Below are 20,652 nucleotides of genomic sequence, written 5' to 3' on the forward strand. Positions count from 1 at the left end.
CATTTGTCTTCAATTTATGGATAGAAGCATGTTCTATGGAACTTTATGAGGAAATCTATGACTTATCTAATGAGTCTCAGAAGAAAAACTTTTTTCACTGTACAAAATATAGTAGAAATTTTACATGATCTGGTAATAGTAACTAACAAAAAATATCCATCACCACCACTATTACAATAACAAAAATTTGGAATAAAAAAACCCAGCAAAATGACTAAGAAGTGATTATGCTGCACCAAGGATACATACCCTTTACTCTAGTCAGTGCTGAAAAACCAAGCACCAGATGCATGCAAGTAAAAATGGGAAGAATTGGTGAGTGGTGTTTTATAATCTCTGTAATTAGTAATAATGCTGATTATGTTGTTAAAAATGCCTCATTTGATGGATTCACTGGAGGTACAAGTAGAGTGTGAATGTGATGCTTTTTCAGAAGTACAAACTATAGTATGTCATACTTCCTCAGCTATGGGGGATGCACAGTATGTAGATTACTATGGAAATGAAAGAAAATAACAGTATAAAAATATTAAAATAAAATAGGTTCACAAAATCACATTTTTATTTTTTTTAAAGAAAGATTTATTTCTATGGTATGCTTATTGTTGTTTTGAATGCTGTCTGTGTATCAAGACACTGGGATTGCAATGCAATAGTGAGCAATATCCATTAATAATGGCATAGTGTAAGAAGAATATGTACAAAAAAGAAAATTAAGAAAAAAAACAAGAAAGAAATGCATGAGCCAGGTGGTGGTGGCTTATGCCTTTAATCCCAGTACTTGGGAGGCAGAGGCATGCAAATTTCTGGGTTTGAGGCCAGGCTTGTCTACAGAGTGAGTTCCAGGACAGCCAGAGCTACACAGAGAAACCCTGTCTGGAAAAAAAAACAAAAAAAAAAACCAGAAAAAAGAAAGAAATGCATGAGACATTGTAGTTTATCTGAGGATGAATTTATATATTTATTTATGGTGGCATTTTGTCAAATTTTGTTATGAAATGTGATACTTCACATTTTAAGGTATTTAAAGTGTTCCAGAGATATGGAAGGTTTATGTGCATAAACATTTACAAATGGAGCTTGTGTACGAATATTTAATGAACTTTACAATGAAGGAGACTACATAAATACAGAATGGAAATTTAGCATCAATTACATTACTATAATTTTTATTTAAAATATTCATAATCTTTGGTCTACTGAGAGCATAGATTTAGTTAATAAATATGTACAAAACCTGCAGAAAATACCTAGAAAAAAGTTAAAATGTCAGTTTTAATGAACAATTGTTAACCAACAAGTAAAGAGTAAATTCATGCTTCAGTACTTAGAATACAAAGTTCATTGTTGAACTGACAATATTGATTGTTCCACCTACTGCCCTAGCACATAAATACTACTGATTTGCAGCACAGATATACAGCTGGATGCAGAAGGGGAAATCAAGGCCTTACCTGCTAGGAAAAGTCAGAGAATAGATTTGTTGAAATAAAAGCAATGGACCTGGTTCCAAACTTTTCCATGGAAACATGGGCAATGTTGTCAACTATCCTCGTGCTGCTCTACCTGTGAGTAAACGCTCAGACTCCTCTTTGTATTCCAATAGTTGGGATGATTCTTAGGCCCTTATTCCCTTTTGGAAAACAAAAGTTATCATCCAATGAAAACTCATACTGCCAGAGATGATAAAAGAAATCTACTGTAAACTAAATCATTTATCTCACTGATCTTTTCAGCCATACTGTCTCAACTCTTGTTTAGGAGCCAGTGTTGTGAGACTGAAGACCGAGCTCGAAATGGTTATTCAACTATTTATCTTGATGGTTTTGTGTTATTGGTCTGTAATTTGTCACATTAGTATAGCAATTTTTTAAGATATAGAACTCACAATGTCTACACCTGAGATGTTAAAGATTATTCTGCCTGTAGCCTGTCTGTCCAGAAAGTGTTTTCAATATAGATGGCTGGGTTACAATGTCAGTTAATTAAGGGCATTTAGGTAGTGTACTCAGTACAGAAAGCCTTGGAAGAAATAAGACAGATATATGATGACTTATGTAGTAATAATATCATTTGGGTAACTCATGGTGGTGTTCAACTATTCTTGGGAAAATGGAAGAAAACATCTGATGACCATGTCACCAAGGATACCTTGGAGAGACTAAAGTTTATGATGCTATGACAGTAATTTGTTTTAAATATTGCTTCCATGGGCATGAATGGTTCAAAGGCATCTGTAGCAACAAACCACCATATCTGAACAAATGGTGACTTCCAACTACTGTATCTTTAAATTCATACACATTATTGTTTTGCCTAGATAGATGTGTGATAAATATGAATGTCAGAAAAAGGTACTTGATTCCCAGGTACTGGGATTATAACATGCTGTGAGTTGGAGTGTGTGTGTGTGTGTGTGTGTGTGTGTGTGTGAGTGTGTGTGTGTGGTACAGAACCTGGTACCGCTGAAAGAGCAGCAAATATTCTTAACTGCTGAGGCTGCTCTCCTTCCCAATAACTACATGTTTGCATCTCTGAACAGTTTGCAGACTGTGAGATATTACAACTCAGAAAGTTCCTCTAATGTCTCAACGTTCACTGCTTATATAACATTCACAAGGGATCTTGTGAATCTTGCATTCAGGTTACTCATAGTGGTTATCTGTGCTTACTTTCTAAGTATGTGAGACACTTAGTAACATTCAAGCTCTAGCTTATAAAGTTGTATTACTTATTAACTCTAGAATTAGAAACATCAAATATTAACCTAAAAAGTCTATGCTAAGCTGGGATGTGAAGGGTATTATTGCTCTAAGAGTTTATGTTAAGTTCTGCACGCCTGTGTCCTCACTGAATATATTCTAGTAACTGCCAATATTTGCATCCAAGAATATATACGCACAGAAATATATATACACACTAATATACTCATATATATTGAGTCAACGATATACATAAATTAGTACCTGTGTGAATATATATGTACATATATCAATACCTATACATGTGCATATGAATCTGTGTATTCATATATGTGTATGTGTTAGCATGCCCGTGACCTGGTTTTCTCCTTCATATTTTAGTTATGGAACTTCTACTCATGGACATTTTAAAAAGCTAGGGATTCCTGGCCCCAAGCCTCTGCCTTTTATTGGGACAATGCTTTTCTACAGGAGGGTGAGTGATGTTAAGCTCCTTACTTTGCTTCAGTGACTGTCATTTTCATGCATGTTAAGAAACCCTGTGTCAGTTCACCAGTACAAGTAGCCATTGCAATGAAATGCTAAAGTTTTCAGCTTTTAAAATTGTTTCTGCTACACCAACATCACTGCCAGGATATCCCTGGAATTTATTGACTTGAGTTGGTGACTACAGGTTTTTGTCAGGTCAAGGGGTAACCCTCGATCTGGACACACCAAGGCCTGCTGCCAAAATGGTGATGTGTAAATTGTGCAAAAATAAAAGACTTGGGTTTCTTTTTCAGTACAGATTCCTGAAAATTACAATTATTCCTAATCATTATTAAAAGGATCATATATATAAGTCCACTGAGTGGCACCCAACCAATTTGAATTAGATTTCAGTAACATTATTTACTCTACTTGTTGAGTAGCTCTGGCACATTGCTATCAAGAGTCATATTAGTTCTTTTGAGGAATATGCACGTACTTGAATTCTTAACAGAACTCTTTAACCGTGTTCTCATTTCCAACATAGCAGCCAAGGCTTTGACACCTAAATGAAGATTTGGCTTTACTCCTTTTCACTACAAAATAGGACCCTGTGTATAGCTCTAAGAAACTGGAATATGGGAGACTAGATAATTCCTATGAACCACAGATGTTTAACCATATCATGAGTTTTGTTTCTCAAAACAGAAGCAAATTTATACAAAATTATTAATAAAAGCATGATTTCACAAATATGAAAATACTTAGTTGTAGTGTGTGTAGTGTGTAATATGTGTAAATGCATGCATATATACAAATACATGTACATGTACACACATACAGACAATTTTGAAATGTTTATTTACATAAACATTTTGTGTATGCTTTCTAAAGATGGAGTTCTGGCATATTATTTTTAACAACAGACCAACGTTAGATCTTGAATAGATCATGATTCTTCTAAAATGAGGGTTTAAGGTCCAAAGAATTCCACACTTTTAGACCTCACTTTAAAAAGCAATAACTTCCCCCAACATTTTTGATAACTTCTTTATGTATTTGAAATACACTTGTTGGGATAACCATGGACTGAAAGAAAGTTTTGAATCCCAGAAATTTCATCCTTGACTGCTTAGAGGACATAGCGCCAGATTGAGACAGAGCCTTGTGAAATCTGTTCCTGGAAATAACGGGAACTGTTTGTATTTTCTGTACAGACTCTTCTGTTTGGACTTTGACTATGTTGTCTGGAAGAACTTTTTACCAGTATGGATCAAATAGTACCACAATTTTTAGATGTTATAGCCAGATGAGTAATTTGTACCTAAATATTTAAAAGCCCCAGATGTCCCTTACACTAGAAAAGGCCTCCTAATACTATCAAAGCATTCCAACATAAGAAATTTGATGATGCTACTCAACAAATATACAGAGATGACAAAGATGTTACATGTTTACAGACTGTGTAATATATCTTTAGTAACATCTAAAGAGAAATTGAATGTGCATCGAACTTGGCACAGGTTTTTAACAATTTGATTGATGTTTAGGAAGTCTAACATTATCCTGATGCTATATTGACTGCAAATGATATATACTTCTACCCCATTTCAATTCTCACTTGCCCCCTCATTACTTCGAAGAGAAACATAAAGGTATCCAAAGCCAACATAACAGTAATTGTAACTGATATCCTAGAATCTCCTAGGTAAACCACCCAATGTTTAAAACATTTAAATTCTGGGGTTTATACATTTCTTCTTCTGATGACGAAGCTACAGAGCTATTATAAAAAAGCTGGTTAACAAAACGGGCAGTATGGGCACCTCACTTCCAGAAGATCCTGCTATACCACTCCTGGGCATATACCCAGAGGATTCCCCACCATGTAATAAGGATACATGCTCTACTATGTTCATAGCAGCCCTATTTATAATTGCCAGATGCTGGAAAGAACCCAGGTATCCCTCAACAGAAGAGTGGATGCAAAAAATGTGGTATATCTACACAATGGAGTACTATTCAGCCATTAGAAACAATGAATTCATGAAATTCTTAGGCAAATGGATGGACCTAGAGAGCATCATACTAAGTGAGATAACCCAGACTCAAAAGCTGAATCATGGTATGCACTCACTAATAAGTGGATATTAACCTAGAAACCTGGATTACCCAAAACATAATCTACACATCAAATGAGGTACAAGAAGAAAGGAAGAGTGGCCCCTTGTTCTGGAAAGACTCAATGAAACAGTATTCGGCAAAACCAGAACGGGGAAGTGGGAAGGGGTGGGTGGGAGGACAGGAGGAGAGAAGGGGGCTTACGGGACTTTCTGGGAATGGGGGGGGGGGGCTAGGAAAGAGGAAATCATTTGAAATGTAAATAAAAAATATACCGAATAAAAAAATTAAAAAAAAAAAGAAAAAAAAGATGCAGCTGTGGAACTTTAAGTACTGAAAACCTAGAAACACGGATGTAAAGTATATATACAAGAAAGTTGCAAAATTGTTATGATGCTCATATTTGAGATATTATTTTTGTTAGTATTTGACAAATAAAGTAATTTTGTTTTAACACACACACACACACACACAAATGGGCAGTATACACTTGCAGGACAAGGGCCATTCTGACAGCAGCCTCTGGTTTGACTGTTATTAGTACTGCAAAAGTTATGGTTAAAATGTGATCTAGAAATACTTTTTAGTAAAATCCTAATGTAGTTCACAGAGAATGTGTTAATCAAAATCACCATACTTAATGTGCCATTAAGGTGCACAGGAACCATATCAAAAGAAGGGTGTTGAAGTAAAATAAGGCCTGAATGATCAGAGAAATTTTCACAGAAATAATAAAACTGACCCAAGTAATTTTTAAGTGTCCCTCACTCTCTTGCATAGGGAGATTCTCACTCACTTCAATATATGGAGGGTTGATAGAATAGGTAAGGTAAAATATAAAATGATGTCTATGGCATGGTTTGTCCTTGTTTAAATAGATCATCTCATTATCCAGGTGTACATCTAACAGCCTAAGGTCCTTTTCACCCATTCCATTGACTATGGTATAATAGGAAATATCCAATGGGCTGGTTCTAAGAAGTTATCTTTAATCAGATGAGGTGAGCACATCTAGGATCATCTATCTACTAAGAGACAAGGAATACTGTTGAACCATGGAGTATGCCATTTAAGGAGAATTTTATTCTGAACCAAAGCATAGAAATCTCACCATGTTTTGGGCATTGTCTATCCAATGGATAATTGGAATTGATCAGAAACTAGAAAACTCAGGTGAGGAATAAGTTGGTGATGTTTGAAAAACTCTATCCTTAATCCCACATGGATACTAAAATAATGGTCCTTACCACTCACTCAAATGAGAACATCCATACTGATATAACAATGAAAATGCAACTAATTCATGATATTTCAGTGCAGATAGAGCACTGAAACATCAGCATTGCTCAGTAAATATCATATCATTAGTAAGTAGCCTTCTTAAGTGTCTATGTGTCAAAGTGGATGTCAGATTCATAGGCCCAGTAGACTTCATCACCTTCCATGGAAGTAGCAGAAAGTAATGCCAGAATTGCTAAAAATTAATTGAATGTAAGTAACAGGCTGCCTTGTCTCATAGAGCACACAATTTTTTATCTGCAGTGAGACATTTAACCTATCATCAAGTTGGGAGTATGACCAACCAGACTTCAAACTTATCATCATCTGCATTCCCAGTTTCTGGCATGCATAGTACAGAAGAGGAATAATAGGAATGTCTGAAAAGGTGCTTTGATACCCAAGCTGCTTCATGAGCTGCATCTGGGAAAACTCAAATATATCTAATTCCCTACCTAAGCACAGAGTCAGGACCACACTGTTTCCCTATAGAAAGATCTTTCTATAAACACCTCTATATCTGGAGCATATCTGCCATAAATTCTCTGCAGCAGTTAATCTTTGTCGATCAAATCTCAAAAAATGTAAATGAATTAAAATTGAGAAGATTTTTAGGAGTAGGCAGGTATATGTACAATTCCTTTTCTTTCCAAGAAACACTTTAAAAGACCCACTTAGAATTTTTGGCCTTTGGGGAATGTAAGAGAGGCCAATTATATGTATAATACTAAAGATGGCACAAAATTTTAAAGGAACCAAAGTGCAATCAGGAATGTTAATTGTTTTTAACATTAGCAATGTCTTGCTATAGAAAATGATTCTAGGCAATTAGTTAACTAATGCTTACCAGCATTTCTAGTCATTTGGATAAACATGTGGGGTAATCCAGATATATGTCACATGTGTGACTGTCAAGAAATGATATGTCTGTAACATCTATCTACTATAAGATTGTAAGCCTTGGGGATTTGCACCATAACAAGCAGTAGGCAGATAGGTTACATGATCAGGACAATTTGCCATACCTGATCTCTAGACTGAAGGAGGGAAATTCAGATGGTCCTGTTCTCCTCAACTGTTTCATTATTTGTCAGTAAGAGAAGCCAGGGGCCAATTTCTGGGAAAAAATGCAGGCATATTTTCCACATATCAGGATGAAAAGGCAGATTCAAAGAAGGAGAGGGGGGTTTCTAGCATATTTGGAGAAAGAACATAACAACTGTATGAGGTCTCAAGGGGAGCTGGTGTCTGTGGCCACTTCACAGAGGTTGGTTGGGAATAGCCACTGAAGTTTAGGGTAGGCGAAGAGATGGAGACAATGAATTGAAAAGGGCACACTTTGCCAGGTGAAAGACATCAGCACCCAGCAGTTGTGCCAGGTAGATGAATTGGAAAGGAAGAAAAGGGTAAATCATTTGAAATATAAATAAAAATTATATAGAATAAAAAAATGGAAAGGAATAAACTGTGTGTGTGTGTGTGTGTGTGTGTGTGTGTGTGTGTCTGTGTGTGTACATATGCTTGTGCATAGGCATTTGTGTGTGTGTGTGTGTGTGTGTGTGTATGTGTGTGTGTGTTGTCCATGGATTCAAGGAAGCCAGGTAGGAGCTGGTAGAATTATCACCTCCCAGAGCTACAGCTGGTAAAAACAAAAGGGAAGTCAGTTGGGGGCTGGTAGCTCAGCTGGTCCCAGAGAAAATCTGATAGCCTTAAACTGCACACAACATTAGCGAACTAAAATTGAGACTGAAGCATAGCAGAGATATGATGGAGACTTGACTGAGGCTGTAGCTTGTGTAAACTGAGAAGACACACCAAACATCTGAATGGAATAATGGGAAGCTGGATATACTGCTTGACTTTTTCCAAGAAAGGAGAAAGTCTAGTGCTTGAAGATTTTGAAGAAAATACAGAAAATCTCCTGGTTCTGAAGTTGTTGCTGGACATGCTGAGACAAGTGAGGTATCTCTTCATCCTCAGTAAATTTTAAAAGCTTCCAGGAAGGATATGAGCAACATGTAGGGTAAGTAAACTGTCAGAGTAAATGTTTAGAGGATAAAGGAATGCAAAAGAGTCTATGCTTTCAGAAGACATAACTGAAACATACAAAGTAGGATGAAGTAGTATAAAGTATTCTTCAAGTATAACATCAGCCATTCCAGATGGACTTTCACTAAGAAACACAGTACTTGCTGTGGGGATTGTATATGTCATAAAAAGGATAAAATGATTAGAAAGTAATGTTGACAAATCTGAATTAAAATATCTGCAGAATATATGCCAAGGAGAGCTACCTTTCAAGAGTCAGTGAAGGCATAGAGTGTATCTATCTCCTCTGTGGGAGCCCCATCTGCCCACCAATCTGTATCTCCTCCTGAAACTGAGACAAGCCCTGCCCTAATACACCAAAGTCTGGCTGTCTCTCAGGAGGTTCACCCTAACCAGTGATACAGGAAGTCTCCCCTAACCAGGGAAAAAAGGAAGAGAGGCAAATCAAGGACACAGTAGGCCTCCTGTGACCAGAGACAGAACAGACTGTACGAAACAAGAGAAAGCACTGCCTTCCTCCAAGGAGACCTGCTCAAAACCATGTTACAGGTGTTTACCTATTTCCAAGGAGGCTGAATCCACTCAGAGATACCCAGGTCAGTTAATACCAGAGACAGCCAGATGACAAAAAGCAAGCACAAGAACATAAGCAACAGAAGCCAATGTAATTCAACATCATCAGAAGGCAGTTCTCCAACCACAGCCAGCCCAAATTACCCTAACACACCTGATAAGCAAGATTCATAACTAAAATTCCCTCTCATGAAAATGATAGAGACCTTTAAGGAGTTGTAAATAACTCTCTCAAAGAAATATAGGAAAACACAGGCAAACAGTTAGAAGTACTTATAGAAAAAACAAATAAATCCCTTAAATACATATAGGAAAACATCTTCAACCAAGAGAAAAAATTGATCAAAAAATTCCAAGACCTAAACTGGAAATAATAACAATAAAGTAATCACAAATGTAGGAAACCCCGGAACCATGGAAATGTAAAAATTAGGAAAGAAATAAGGAACTACAATGCAAGCACAACCAGCTGAATACAAGAGATGGACAAGAGAATCTCAGGAATAGAATATACCTTAAAAGATAGACACACTGTTCAAAGAAAATATAAAGTGTAAAAGGCTCCTCATACTCATACAAAACATCTTGGAAATTCATAGTACGATGAAAAGATCAAACATCTGAATAATAGTAATAAAATAGGGTAAAATTCAGAGTTACAGGCCCAGAAAACATCTTCAATTAAATCATAAAAAAACTTCCCTAACCTAAAAAAGAGATGGCCATAAACATACAAAAAGACCACAAATCACCAACTACACTGAAACAGAAAAGAAAATCTTTCCCTCACATATTAACTATAAGACTAAATCTACAGAACAAAAAAACAATATTAAAAGCTGTATGGGGAAAAGACAAAGTATCATATGAAGGCAGACCTATCAAAATTACACCAAACTTCTCAACAGGGGTGATTAAAAAACAGAAGACCCTGTACATGTGTTGCACAGAGCATAAGAGAACACAATGGCCAGCCCAGGCTACTATACCCAACAAAATTATCTGTCACTGAAGTTGGCAAACCAAAGTATTCCATGACAAAAACAAATTTAAACAGTATCTTGCTACTAATCCAGCTCTACAGAGGATACTAGAGGGGAAAAATTCATTACATAAAATACAGGCAAGAAAAGACAACAAAGTAATAATCTCACAACAAACACAAAAGAAAATCATGAACACACACACACACACACACATAAACACACACAATATTACCTCCCAAAATAAAAATAACAGGAACTAAGAATCATTGGTCTTTAATGTATCTCAACATCAATAGACTCAATTCCACAATAAAAAGACACAGGTTAACAGACTGGATATGTAAAGAGGATCCAGCATTTTTATTGCATACAAGAAACACACCACACTGACAAAAACAGACACTACTTCCAAGTAAATTGCTAGGAAAAATTCCAAGCAAATGGTGGCATGAAAAAAAGATAGAGTCACCATTTGAATATCCAATGAAATAGACTGTCAACCAAAATAGATGGAGAAGGAACTTCATATTCATCAAAGGAAAAATCCACACAGACGAAGAATCATTTCTGAAAATCTATTCCCCAATGCAAGGGGTCACATATTCATAAAACAAACTTTGCGAAAGCTCAAAACAAACATTGACCTCACACATTAAAAGTGAGGGGACCATCTTTCTCTCAGTGATTCTACCACCCTTTCTATTTTACAGATCCTCCAGTCTGACATTTTACAAATAATATTTCTATTAATCTCAGGACCCACATTGAGCAGCACATAAGTCAAGTAGAAGAATGAGGATTCCCAAAGGGCAAGATGATGAGAAGATTAGGGAAAGAATCATGGAAGAGAAATATAGAAGGAACATAGCTCTGAACAGGTTGTCTTCCATAAAATAAGGACTTATGTTGGAAATTTGTTGAGCATCATACCTTCTTACATGCTACATGTAGGGGAAAATGACCAAAGTCACCACAGAGTTAAATCAGACAAGTTTGGAAAACAGTCTAAGAAAGTTCAGACACATCTGCCATTCTGACAGCTCAGGAAAAAGTCAGATCCCTTTGTAACTACAACTTTCACTTTTGTAATGCACTGTCTTAATCCCTAGACTACAACTTAGGAAGTCTGCTTATGTACAAGGACACAAATGTAATGTTCTCTTTCTCCTTTCTTTAGGGTCTCTGAGCATGCCTTGGTTCAGAATAGCTCTAAGCCCTTGGGGAGTACTCTACAAAACAGGTTTTAACATCTGCCAGGCTCATAGTTTCATGCAGTTGAAATTAACAGTGGCTGAAGAAGTAAATGCCTTATGTATATTGATTGCCTGGAACAGACTAATCCCTAGGCTAGACCCAGCATCATACCAATTATAGGATGATGCCACACATCTATAATACCAACAGTTAAGACGATTAGAAATTCAAGTTCAGCTTTATATACACAGAGATTGAGTCAGGCTGAGGTACATAGGATTTTGTCTCAAAAAAGTCAGAATAATCACTTAATGACTACATTGATTCCTCCCCCAACCCAGGGTTCATTGATAACAGTTGAGATCAAGCTTTTGACATTGTTTCCCTTATGTCAGGGAAGAACTCCTGATCTTTTGATGTTTAACAGAGGCACCAGAAAGGAAAATCATTTGCCTCTACTTCATTTCTAGTATAAATCTAATATGCTATAGGCATCGATATTGTCTTCAATTTACTGAGGCCATAAAAATCCCAAAGAAATCATAGGGTGAGTGAAAGAGCAGTAAGCAGTGAGAAGCAAAGAGATTTGAAAACTCCTGTCAATCTCCCTGATTCTTGATGTTGTCATGCATCAAAATGTGAAAGACTAGTGTGTTTCAGGATTACACAGTCAAAGCATAACCAAATAAACTGACATAGAGTAAAGCAGTTGGCACTGTACTTTTATTAGAGAAGAAAAATTTGGGAATGTACAATACTCAGAAACAAAATGATGAATATGTTTAAATTCCTGGCATGTCTCAGAGAATACTGTAGGATTTCAATTATTTGCAAGTTAGGAATGTTAAAAAATGAGCCGAATTTCCTGGTGACTGGGTCATTGGTTTCTCACTTAGGGACAATGTGTATAAAAACAATGATCTATTTAATTTGTTTTCCCAGGGTGTGTGGAAATGTGACGTAGAATTCCGGAAAAAGTATGGTGATATGTGGACGTAAGTAGTTTGGAAATGTCTAATATGTGGTTTTGTTAAGATGTGAAACCAACCTGACTGAAGACTCTGTCAGCCTAGAGTATCTTGGGATGCATTGACCTATATTAAAGTGTGTGAAAGACTGCCCTGCCAACAGTTCCATAAGTATGTTGTAATTCACAGTCTGAATTAGAATATTGCAGGTCATGATTTTTCTGCATCATTTAATGATCTAACCACATAGCCTTATTTTTACTCACTGTCATATAAAGGTTCTTGGCTCTATTTGTTATTAATTAGGACTTTTTTAGTTATGTAAAATATATTAATTTAGACACAAGTAAAATATGATTATAAATTTAAAAGAATATCTCTTGCCCTCACTTGCACACCAGAAAAGCAGTTACTAAAAATATTTCCAGTATTCTCAAAGACAGGATTTCTTTTTCTTTTTCTTTGTGTTTTTAAATCTTTCTATTGATTACTTATGAGTTTCACATAGGCCATCCCACTACTACTCATCTTACTATCCCCTCATATCTACCTCTCATCCTTGCAACCTAAACTCCCTACAAAATAACCACAAACACACATACACACACACACACACACACATGCATGCACACACACACACACACACACACACACACATGCACACACACACACACACACACACACACACAGGCAATTCACCACTACTGATGACAATAATGATGGTGCTGACAACAATGTCAAAAAATAAAGTATAGAAAACATCTCATTGTGGAAACTACAGTATGTTTCTCCGTGTCCCACACTATATCCCTCTGTCCTCACATCTTTACTTATAAATGTTCACTGCAATGAGTCATTGGTCTGGTTTGAGAGCTCTGGCTTGTGTGACACCATCAGTATTGGATCCTCATTTATTTTGTTGTTACCAAGTGTCAAGGAAATTCTGAAACCTTGAAAAAGGACTGGCCAATTCACGTGTCTGAGTCATTAGCAGATGATGTAGATTTAGAGGTGGGGCATCTCAGAGCCCTGGATCTAGGCCTGGGTAGTAAGAGAGCTAGTTATCCCACTGGCTATCCCTTATCCACACTGCAAGGGTGAGCTTACCAGCATTGCTATATCCCTGCCACCCAATGGTACCATCAACAAGGCGCAGGATCAGATTTACTTCTTTCATTCCATGAGATGGCTCACTCACATCCACATTTCCAGAATCCAAATAAATGTACGGTGTAAATTAATATGATGGCTATTTTTATTTATCCAAGCTAGTTACCCAATAATGAAACAAAAAGACCAAGATTTATTTTAAAGCTCCACCTCAATTCCTGGGAAGTCAATTGATCTATCGTATTCATTCCCTTAAACAAATCTGGATACCTTCCAGCCAAAATCTGCATAATACTTTAATTTAGAAACTTCCATGCTTCTGCTGAACTCTCATGAACTCCCTCCTTTCTCCTCAAAGTTCAGTCTGAATGTGTCTTCCTCTCTCTCTCTCTCTCTTTCTACACACAAAATGGGTGATCAGCTTTTATTGACATGGCAGAGAAAATATGGTAAGACAAAAATTTGAGTCATGAAATTATTGACATACGCCTTACAATGCCATGTCCAGATTGAAATAAGATATGAAGACGGAGAACTTGGCATTTGAATAACACAAGGATAAATTTCACACAGTGCACAAGCAGATTTGGCCTACAAAGGTCTGTTCTTCTGAGCTCTGTGTCCATTGAGAAACAGGGCCAGCTCATCTGTTCTCAGGACCCCCCAGCTAGTTCTCTTGACTGTTACAGATGGTGAGGGGGGCATCCACACCCCACCATTTCATTCATTGTACAGCAGGATTGTCATGACCAGCTTTCTCATGCTCTTACCCTGGGTTAGATCACCTATGCCCCTTAAACTGGGCCACCCCTATTATGTAAATTAATTATACATAATATAAATGTACATGGTGAATTAATTGGAGAGCTGTACTTCTTTACCTTATGATATTCTCCAATAAATACACACAACAAAGGGCATTTATTCACATCTATACCTCATTAGCTGAGCAGTTAAATGATCTACCCTTTTCTCCTATGTGGATCTGACTTCCTCCCACTTACATCCCATGACACTTGCATATTATTATTAATCTGGCTCTTTGACCACTTCTCCATGGCTCTGATTCCTCCATCCTGTCAGTTAATCAGAAAAGTGAATTCTTTCTCACTCTCTCCATTCTATGCCTGGTAGTTATCCTGATCTATTCTACATTCTGCCCAGCCATTAGGTGGTTAGCATTTTTGACAAGTCAGAGAAGAAATGATAAGAATTGTTTACACAAACTTGAGAGGGAGATCCTTGGGAATAAACATGGCAGTAACATTTCTGCATTGAGACGAGTTATGAGGTCAGAAAAGTAAGCATTTGAATAACTGATGGTAAACTTAACACAATGTATGAAAACATTATGCCTATACTGTTGTGATGTCCAGACAAAGTACCAGGCCTGCTGAAAATGGCAATATTTATAGTTATTACTTTTGTTTAGTTTACATACTTATACAGTGTGGTTTTTTACTGTTATTACTTCATTTTTGATGGAGGTTATAATTGCTTCCTTCCTCCCTTCCCTTTTCTCCCTTCAAATATATAATTTGTACATGCAAATGAATTTATATTTATAATCACAACATGCTCAGTCAGTCTTAATCATATATATGTATTATGGTCTAACTACATGGAATTGTGTAATCAGTTGATGTGTTCTTCCCTGGGAAAGACCATTTCTCTCAATCTCAGGATTCTTGACTTGCCTGTAATATTTTCCATAGGGTTGATGCATCCTGAGCTTTCTCTCGTTATTTTTTTGAGACTAGATCTCCACATATCCAAGGTAGAACTATACATTTCTATAGCCCAGATATCACTATTTTCCATGACTACCTCCTGGCTACTTGTCTTAAAAGTCTGTGGCATCACACTTAGCTGAAATTTCTTTTCCTTTTCTTTTTATTGCATTCATTATAAGACAATGACTATTTAACAGGAATGTATATGGATATTTTCTCATAACACATACAACTAACTTTAAAGTACAGGTATAGTGTGTGTTAAATCATATTATTGTCTTTAGGCATGTTTCATTAATTATTTTGTGTGATAACTGAGCGAACAGCAGCAGAACCTCCTTATGAGAGGTGCTTGTAATTTGGTTACGGTCTGAGAAGAAGTAACATCAATGTTCTTCATGACACAAGCAAGGTAGAAGAGATTCTAATTCTTCATTTAATTTATTCATCCTCAGAAATCTCAGTAGTAATCACAAGGCCAGTTGCATTGGCATGATCACTAAGAACAATGTGTTCCATGACACTGTGCAATCTGTGTTGGATTTAAATTTTTATTGGTTCCTTCTTAATTTCTTGCCATATCATATACCCCAATTCAACTCAGTACCCTCTCTCCTCATACCCACCGTCAACCCTTGTGACCTACCCTCAACAGAAAAAAAAATAAAATAAAATCTCATTGTGGAAGCATTTATGTGTCAGAGAGTGTGCCACAAGATAAAATTTTGTCTACACTTCTTTGCTTTTAAATGTTCATTGTAATGAATTGTTGGTATGGTCCTAGTCCTCTGGCTTCTGCTATACTATCATATCTGGAACCTCACTGGGACATCTCTCAAATATTCTGTCATTATCTAGTGTCATGGAGATCCTGGGTTTTTTTTTAATATGTAGAACTGGCCCAATCATGCACTCCACCAGTTCCTGGAGGAGTCACTGTCAGGTTGGGCCAATTTAGAATCCTGTATTGGACCTGAGAGTTATGTGAAAATGTTAGCCTTCCACCTCTCTTATACATACACCACTGGGGCAAGATTTTCTGATCTCATGACCCCCAGCCGGTGCCAGCTCCTGCACTCAGTTTACCACAAGTGGAGAGGGTAAAAGGGAGAGGAGAGAATCTGTTCTTCTTCAATGATACTGAACTGTTCTACATTTCTAATGTTCCCAAAGGAAAAATTCCTTGCAAATTTTACCACTTGTCAGTTGTTAATGGTATTGGGGCTGTAGAGATGGCTCATTAGTGAAGAACAATTGTTCTTACAGAAGTCAAGATTCATTTCATAGTTGTGGATCAAACCAGTGTTATCATCTCTGTTTTCCCAATACAGGCTCCATGACGGGATGACCCCTGTCCTGGTCATCACAGATCCAGACATGATCAAGAAGGTGTTAGTGAAAGAATGTTATTCAATCTTCACAAACCGACCTGTAGGTATTTTGTTTTCAAAATGTAAACATTGTGCATACTGGACAGATTTTTATCTTTTTATCTAGCAATATATATACTACCACTAATATTATACATACATACATACATATATATATATATATATATATATATATATAATATTATATAGACTATTATATGCCTATGCATATATGCATGGAGAAACATTTATTGCAAAACCTAATGAATATGAAAAAGAGAAAGAAGGAGTACTTGCAAAAAATATTGTAATTATAATCTGAGAATGCAAATTTTTAAAATGTGAGCATTCATTTCAATATTTGACTATGAAAAGTTGGTAATGTTGCCCTGGAGCACATTTATTTGCTCATGTTTCATGCTACAGCACCACCAAACAAAAAATCCAAACATTTTATTTTGAAATTCTTATGATTTCACCATAATTTTCCAACAATGTTCAGAGTGCTATGTGCCTTGTGCTTTGTGTTGGGGAGCAAGATAGCTCATCCTTCCTGAAGGAAAAATCATCAGAAATATATAAAAATCTCCTTTAATTTGTTTGCACCTATAGCCTCTAGCTAATGGTTAAAGAGGACTGAACTTACTATCTAATCAGGTAGAAGTGAAGATGTGACACTTATCAGCAGAGAAGATAAGCAAACAAGATCACAGAGCAGAAGTCAGGAGCTGATTTTAGCAGCTTTGCTGCCGAAGGCCAAAGACAGGTCGCTACTATCTCCTTATTTTCATTTCACCTATTCCCCAAGGAAAACTGGCAATAATAACTAAGGTTAAGGCTACTGTTTTTCTGATCTCCTTCAGTTTTTCCTAGTCTATGTATGTATATATATACATACATACATATGCATACATACATATACATACACATACACATACACATACACATACACATACACATGCACATGTGCATACGCATGCGCATGCACATACACATACACATGTACATACATATACATAGACTAGGAAATACTGCACAAATATACACATATATACAGATACATATATATCATATACATATGCACATACACATATACATATGTGTGTACATGTATAGATATGTAGTTATTTTAGAAGTCAGGACGAAATAGATCATCTAAACAGTCCCATAACGCCTAAAGAAATAGAAGGAGTCATAGAAAGAAAGTCTTCCAACCAAAAAAAGCACAGGACCAGATGGGTTCAGTGCAGAATTCTTTATATATATATATATTTACATTTCAAATGATTTCCCCTTTTCTAGCCCCCGACTACCCAAAAGTCCCATAAGCCCCCCTGTCTCCCCCTGTCCTCCCACCCACACCATCCCACTTCCCGGTTCTGGTTTTGCCGAATACTGCTTCACTGAGTCTTTCCAGAACAAGGGGCCACTCCTCCTTTATTCTTGTACCTCAGTTGATATGTGGATTATGTTTTGGGTATTCCAGTTTTCTGGGTTAATATCCACTTATTAGTGAGTGCATACCATGATTCAGCTTTTTTTTTATTCGATATAATTTATTTACATTTCAAATGATTTCCCCTTTTCTAGCCCCCCCCACTCCCCGATAGTCCCGTAAGCCCCCTTCTCTTCCCCTGTCCTCCCTCCCACCCCTTCCCACTTCCCCGTTCTGGTTTTGCCGAATACTGTTTCACTGAGTCTTTCCAGAACCAGGGGCCACTCCTCCTTTCTTCTTGTATCTCATTTGATGTGTGGATTATGTTTTGGGTATTCCAGTTTTCTAGGTTAATAACCACTTATTAGTGAGTGCATACCATGATTCACCTTTTGAGTCTGGGTTACCTCACTTAGTATGATGTTCTCTAGCTCCATCCATTTGCCTAAGAATTTCATGAATTCATTGTTTCTAATGGCTGAATAGTACTCCATTGTGTAGATATACCACATTTTTTGCATCCACTCTTCTGTTGAGGGATACCTGGGTTCTTTCCAGCATCTGGCAATTATAAATAGGGCTGCTATGAACATAGTAGAGCATGTATCCTTATTACATGGTGGGGAATCCTCTGGATATATGCCCAGGAGTGGTATAGCAGGATCTTCTGGAAGTGAGGTGCCCAGTTTTCGGAGGAACCGCCAGACTGATTTCCAGAGTGGTTGTACCAGTTTGCAACCCCACCAGCAATGGAGGAGTGTTCCTCTTTCTCCACACCCTCTCCAACACCTGCTGTCTCCTGAATTTTTAATCTTAGCCATTCTGACTGGTATAAGATGAAATCTTAGGGTTGTTTTGATTTGCATTTCCCTAATGACTAATGAAGTTGAGCATTTTTTAAGATACAGATCGGCAACCAACAAATTGGGAAATGATCTTCACCAATCCTACATCAGATAGAGGGCTAATATCCAATATATATGATTCAGTTTTTGAGTCTGGGTTACCTCACTTAGTATGTTCTCTAGCTCCATCCATTTGTCTAAGAATTTCATGAATTCATTGTTTTTAATGGCTGAATAGTACTCCATTGTGTAGATATACCACATTTTTTGCATCCACTCTTCTGTTGAGGGATACCTGGGTTCTTTCCAGCATCTGGCAATTGTAAATAGGGCTGCTATGGACATAGTAGAGCATGTATCCTTATTACATGGTGGGGAATCCTCTGGGTATATGCCCAGGAGTGGTATAGCAGGATCTTCTGGAAGTGAGGTGCCAAGTTTTCGGAGGAACCGCCAGACTGATTTCCAGGGTGGTTGTACCAATTTGCAACCCCACCAGCAGTGAAGGAGTGTTCTTCTTTCTCCACATCCTCTCCAACACCTGCTGTCTCCTGAATTTTTAATCTTAGCCATTCTGACTGGTGTAAGGTGAAATCTCAGGGTTGTTTTGATTTGCATTTAGCTAATGACTAATGAAGTTGAGCATTTTTAAAGATGCTTCTCCGCCATCTGAAGTTCTTAGGTGAGAATTCTTTGTTTAACTCTGTACCCCATTTTTAATAGGGTTTTTTGGTTTTCTGGAGTCTAACTTCTTGAGTTCTTTATATATATTGGATATTAGCCCGCTATCTGATGTAGGATTGGTGAAGATCTTTTCCCAATTTGTTGGTTGCCGATTTGTCCTTTTGATGGTGTCCTTTGCCTTACAGAAACTTTGTAATTTTATGAGGTCCCATTTGTCAATTTTTGATCTTAGAGCATATGCTATGGGTGTTCTGTTCAGAAACTTTCTCCCTGTACCGATGTCTTCAAGGGTCTTCCCCAGTTTCTTTTCTAATAGATTCAGAGTGTCTGGCTTTATGTGGAGGTTGTTGATCCATTTGGATTTGAGCTTAGTACAAGGAGACAAGGATGGATCAATTCGCATTCTTCTGCATGCTGACCTCCCGTTGAACCAGCACCATTTGTCGAAAAGGCTATCTTTTTTCCATTGGATGTTTTCAGCCCCTTTGTCGAGGATCAAGTGGCCATACGTGTGTGGATTCATTTCTGGATCTTCAATTCTGTTCCATTGATCCGCCTGCCTGTCACTGTACTAATACCATGCAGTTTTTAACACTATTGCTCTGTAGTATTGCTTGAGGTCAGGGATACTGATTCCCCCAGAATTTCTTTTGTTGCTGAGAATAGTTTTAGCTATCCTGGGTTTTTTGTTATTCCAGATGAATTTGTTAATTGCTCTTTCTAACTCTGTGAAGAATTGAGTTGGGATTTTGATGGGTATTGCATTGAATCTGTATATTACTTTTGGTAAAATGGCCATTTTAACTATATTGATCCTGCCGATCCATGAGCATGGGAGGTTTTCCCATTTTTTGAGGTCTTCTTCCATTTCCTTCTTCACATCTGGAGGAAATGGACAATTTCCTTGACAGATAACAAATACCAAAATTAAATCAGGACCAAATAGATCATCTAACAGTCCCATAACTCCTAAAGAAATAGAAGGAGTCATAGAAAGTCTTCCAACCAAAAAAAGCACAGGACCAGATGGTTTCAGTGCAGAATTCTATCAGACCTTCAAAGAAGACTTAACACCAATACTCTTCAAACTATTCCACAAAATAGAAAGAGAAGGAACACTACCCAATTCCTTCTAC

At 37.1% G+C, this 20,652-nt stretch overlaps 1 protein-coding gene across 1 annotated transcript in view; it reads left to right on the forward strand.

The window, feature by feature from the left end:
• The first annotated feature begins 1,497 nt into the window (after positions 1–1,497).
• LOC127672485 (cytochrome P450 3A13-like) overlaps positions 1,498–20,652 on the forward strand; it is a 97,056-nt gene continuing 77,901 nt past the window's right edge. Inside the window, exons 1-4 of the mRNA XM_052167628.1 lie at positions 1,498–1,568; positions 3,084–3,177; positions 12,314–12,366; positions 16,514–16,613. Of these exons, the coding sequence (XP_052023588.1) occupies positions 1,498–1,568; positions 3,084–3,177; positions 12,314–12,366; positions 16,514–16,613 (318 nt within the window). The remainder of the gene's footprint in view (positions 1,569–3,083; positions 3,178–12,313; positions 12,367–16,513; positions 16,614–20,652) is intronic.

The sequence above is a fragment of the Apodemus sylvaticus genome, chromosome 22 (assembly GCF_947179515.1).
Source record: "Apodemus sylvaticus chromosome 22, mApoSyl1.1, whole genome shotgun sequence".
Lineage (NCBI taxonomy): Eukaryota > Metazoa > Chordata > Mammalia > Rodentia > Muridae > Apodemus > Apodemus sylvaticus.